The sequence below is a fragment of the Bidens hawaiensis genome, unplaced genomic scaffold (genome assembly GCF_021521415.1).
Source record: "Bidens hawaiensis isolate Kalapana, Puna unplaced genomic scaffold, B.hawaiensis_p1.1 tig00003870_1, whole genome shotgun sequence".
Classification (NCBI taxonomy): Eukaryota; Viridiplantae; Streptophyta; class Magnoliopsida; order Asterales; family Asteraceae; genus Bidens; species Bidens hawaiensis.
Genome location: NW_027491224.1, coordinates 2313102 through 2316785, shown reverse-complemented (window position 1 = coordinate 2316785; position 3684 = coordinate 2313102). Strand labels below are relative to the sequence as shown.

The 3684-nt window shown below is 31.1% G+C and overlaps 1 protein-coding gene across 1 annotated transcript; it reads right to left on the bottom strand.

Moving 5' to 3' along the window:
- Window positions 1–1757: 1757 nt before the first annotated feature.
- Window positions 1758–3471, bottom strand: LOC143624560 (WEB family protein At1g75720-like). Its single transcript, XM_077095171.1, has 2 exons — window positions 3252–3471; window positions 1758–2194 (listed from the first exon to the last, which is right to left on the bottom strand). The coding sequence occupies exons 1-2, from the start codon at window positions 3363–3365 to the stop codon at window positions 1769–1771; spliced, it is 540 nt and encodes a 179-aa protein (XP_076951286.1). The 5' UTR covers window positions 3366–3471; the 3' UTR covers window positions 1758–1768.
- Between the last annotated feature and the right edge of the window lie 213 nt (window positions 3472–3684).

Below are 3684 nucleotides of genomic sequence, written 5' to 3'. Positions count from 1 at the left end.
ATGAAATTTTGTTTGATTCAACTAATTTAAAATGTTTGTTTATGTAGGAATCTCGTTCTTCGAATAAGGAAATCTATAGAAGGTAAATTACTTATCATACTTCTTTCTTATCATAGTTTGACCAACGTTAAATTTACTTGCACAAAAGTGTATTTAGAGTTTAGAATGTGCAATTTTGCTTGATATTTCAACTTATCATTGTGTGCCACTTTGGTAACTAACTAACATTCATGTACTTTGTTCACTTCATAATAGAGCTATTCAAGGAAGCGAGTTTACCCAGTAATTTTACATCAACTCATCGCTCCGTGATGTCTCAATCATCCATGTTGAATTCAACTCTTGACCAAAATTTGAATGTGTAATTGACCAAATTCTAATAATTTGTTTACGTTGTGTGCATGATTTAACGAAAACCAAACAAAAGAAATGAAACAAGTACGACTTGCTGCATTTGTTAAAGACATGTTAATATGGAATTGTGATCAAGTTTTACATGGGTAAGTATTATTATTATGAACAAAAGATAAATCAGTTTTATTAGTCAATTTGACTCTTATTTATTTAAGATTTTCTTGCAAGTAAATACACTTTAGGACTTTGAATTGTGGTTGTTATTGAAAGTACTAGACCCGATATGAATGTAAATATACCATCCTTAGGTTCCATGTTAAAGATTTTATGCATTACGAAGTGTTCTATGTAGTAGTTGGAGGGAAGACTAACCAAGCTAATATTCGATTCACGTCGAAAAATAAAACTTTTTATTCAAGCTATAGTTGGGTTGACCTGGAACAAGAACACCTTTGTATTTTGAGTAAAAATAATTGTTATGTCATACATAATTATGATTCACATTTTAACGCGCCACTTAAATATGTAATGTTCCTTTTCTATATTCATAAATTATGAATATTAAGTTAAGATGTAATGTGTAAAAGAGAATCAACGGAATCTAGCAACACAAGGCAAGATGCAGTCTATAGTTCCAACTCCGACACAAGGTACAGATGCTGTCTATAGTACCTACTTGGATGCCTTATATATGCAAAGAACATGGTACCAACTCGGCCTGCCACGCCGCCGCAACGCGGCGGATACGATTACTAGTTAATTCTAATGGGCATCGGAGGTTTTCAATAGGGTGGGCCGAAGAGTGTTAATGGGCTACAACATCACGTATAAATGGAGAAGTATATGGCCTAGTCAAATGCACAGGAGAAATGGCCTAGTAGAGAAAATAAAAAACTTGGGCTGGGACCGATACTAGGCCCAATACAATTTGGATTCAAAGTTTTTTTACATAATTTATCCGAATATGTTGTAATAAAAAAAAGGGCTAATGAACAAGTTGTTATTAAAAACAAAACAAAAATAAGAAAGAAGTTTTGATTAAAAAGTTTTTCAGTAGATGCAAAATAAGAAAGAAGTTTAGATTAAAAAGCTTTTTAGTAGATGCTTGTGCTTTAAATCCTAGATATTTATCTTTTTTATATTTACCCTGAAAGTTTATTGAATTTTTTTCACTTTTAACTAATATGTAACTGACTTATTTGACAAATTTATAAAATTATATTCGGTTTTTTAATGACACCTCAACGTTTCCAATATTTGTGATGTCACACATGAAAATGCATGTTACACAAATGAAACTTTAGAAAAAAACGAGTTTGTATTTATTTGTTCGTATTGTGCCTTATTATAAGAAAACTTACTCTAGGTGCGTCCACTTAAATTAAGAAAATCTCACATCACACTCACAATAACATTAAACATGTATTATATTTTTCTTTCGGGCGAAAATTCCACCTATGAAGGGGATCAGTGTCTTCTTTTTCTTCTTCTTCAAAGACGGTTGTCTTTCCAACACTGTTGCATCACAAGTTTGGATCATAACTTGTTCAACGGTAGGTGGCTTTGCAAATGTCACATACCGCTTCTTCTGAAACTCTACCTCAGAATGGCTTGTATTCACTTCAACGTCTTGTATGAATTTAACATCCTCCTCAATGACTTTTGAGCACTCTTTAAGTTGTTGCAACTCATATTTGGTGCGTTCAAGCTCTTGTTGTAAAGATGAAAGACAAGTTGCCATTAGCATTTGGTCTTCTTTAGCTTCCTCGAGTCTTTGCTTGGTTTCCTCTAATTCTATTATGACTGGGGTAGGCACATTTTCATTCTCTTCGTTTTGTATCTAAATAAGATTAATCAGTGTTACAAACAAATTTCATTAGAAACCATTTATTAGGTATTTATAAAGTATAAATTATAGTTGTCTTTGTTATTTTTCATTTATTATTTTTTTTTTAAATTTTTTTTATGGTATCAATTCCTTTCCCTGGAGTTGGGCAAGTCCCTAGAGTGGATTCGTTCATTAAAAATCAATCAACCCTTATAAAATCATAACCTCTTTAAGAAACATATATTATAATTTTACGTGATTTGTAAAAAGCTGTTTCGAAATTACAAAACCCTAGTAACAAACTAACTTTTTTTCTTTTTTTTTTTTAATTTCAAGATCGTGAAAACAATATAAATTGGTTAGGTTTAAAATAGTAACAAGATTAATTACATATAATCTCTATTCTCGTTAAATTCCATTTAAAAAAAATTGAATTATTTACTTTTCTGTTTTTCTTTCAATTCAAATTTTTCTTTAGATATCTCGTTTAATTAAAAATATATATTCACCAAAACGTTGATATTCTTGTAATCAAATTAAACAAAAATACGAGTAAAAGAATAGATTAACATTTTCAGAACTATTTAATGAGTACAGTGCGGACTAAAGAATTTGCTTTTTACGAGGGCAGTGAGGGGGTTCATCACTAATTTTAATATGACGGTCGGAATTTTCACATACGAGTTAAACTAAATATATAAGTTAGGTTACGCCTCTGCCTTTCTAAGACTAGGTCCGCCACTGAATGAGTTCTCACAAAACAAATGTTCTTGTTGGTTTCATACTGAAACTAAAAATCATCATCATCATCAAATACGAAATTAAAGTGTTTTATCAACTTTTGTGTTCAGTTATCTAGTTTAATTATATAAAAGATATTCACCATAACTTTTATATTCTTATATCATAACTTTCATTCTAAATTGGTTAAACTATAATCAAATTAACTTAACATCCTCGTTTGAAATAAAAACACGAGTGAAAGAAGTGAAAACAAAGAGATATTTACACTTTGATTAGCCATATCAACTTATATGAAATAACGAAGTGAAAATGTGTAGAAAGTAACCTCTTTGAGTTTGTTGGCGTAAACTTCTCCGGCGAGAACTCTCTCCCCGAACAAGGCGACCGCCTCCTTGACGGACTTGAACGGGGCGCTGGTGTCGATCTCGGATCGGCTCATGACTGATTAGTGACTGGAATAATGTGTGATGGAGATGGAATGTGGAGACATGATCATATGGAGAAGAGAAGCTTCGTTTCTTCAAAGCCACTTATTCTGCTACAGTTGTATGTGACAAGATGACACTTCTTTATTTATTATTTTATTATTTTATTGTTCATTCTATCTATGAAGCTTAAAGCTACCGTTCTTGTATGTACTTATATTATATAGGTGTTATGGATGGACTTTGGTTTTTCTACCTAGCCCATTTTTACAACTTTATTACTATTACTATTACTAATTAATATATATATATATCTATAATATATATAAACGA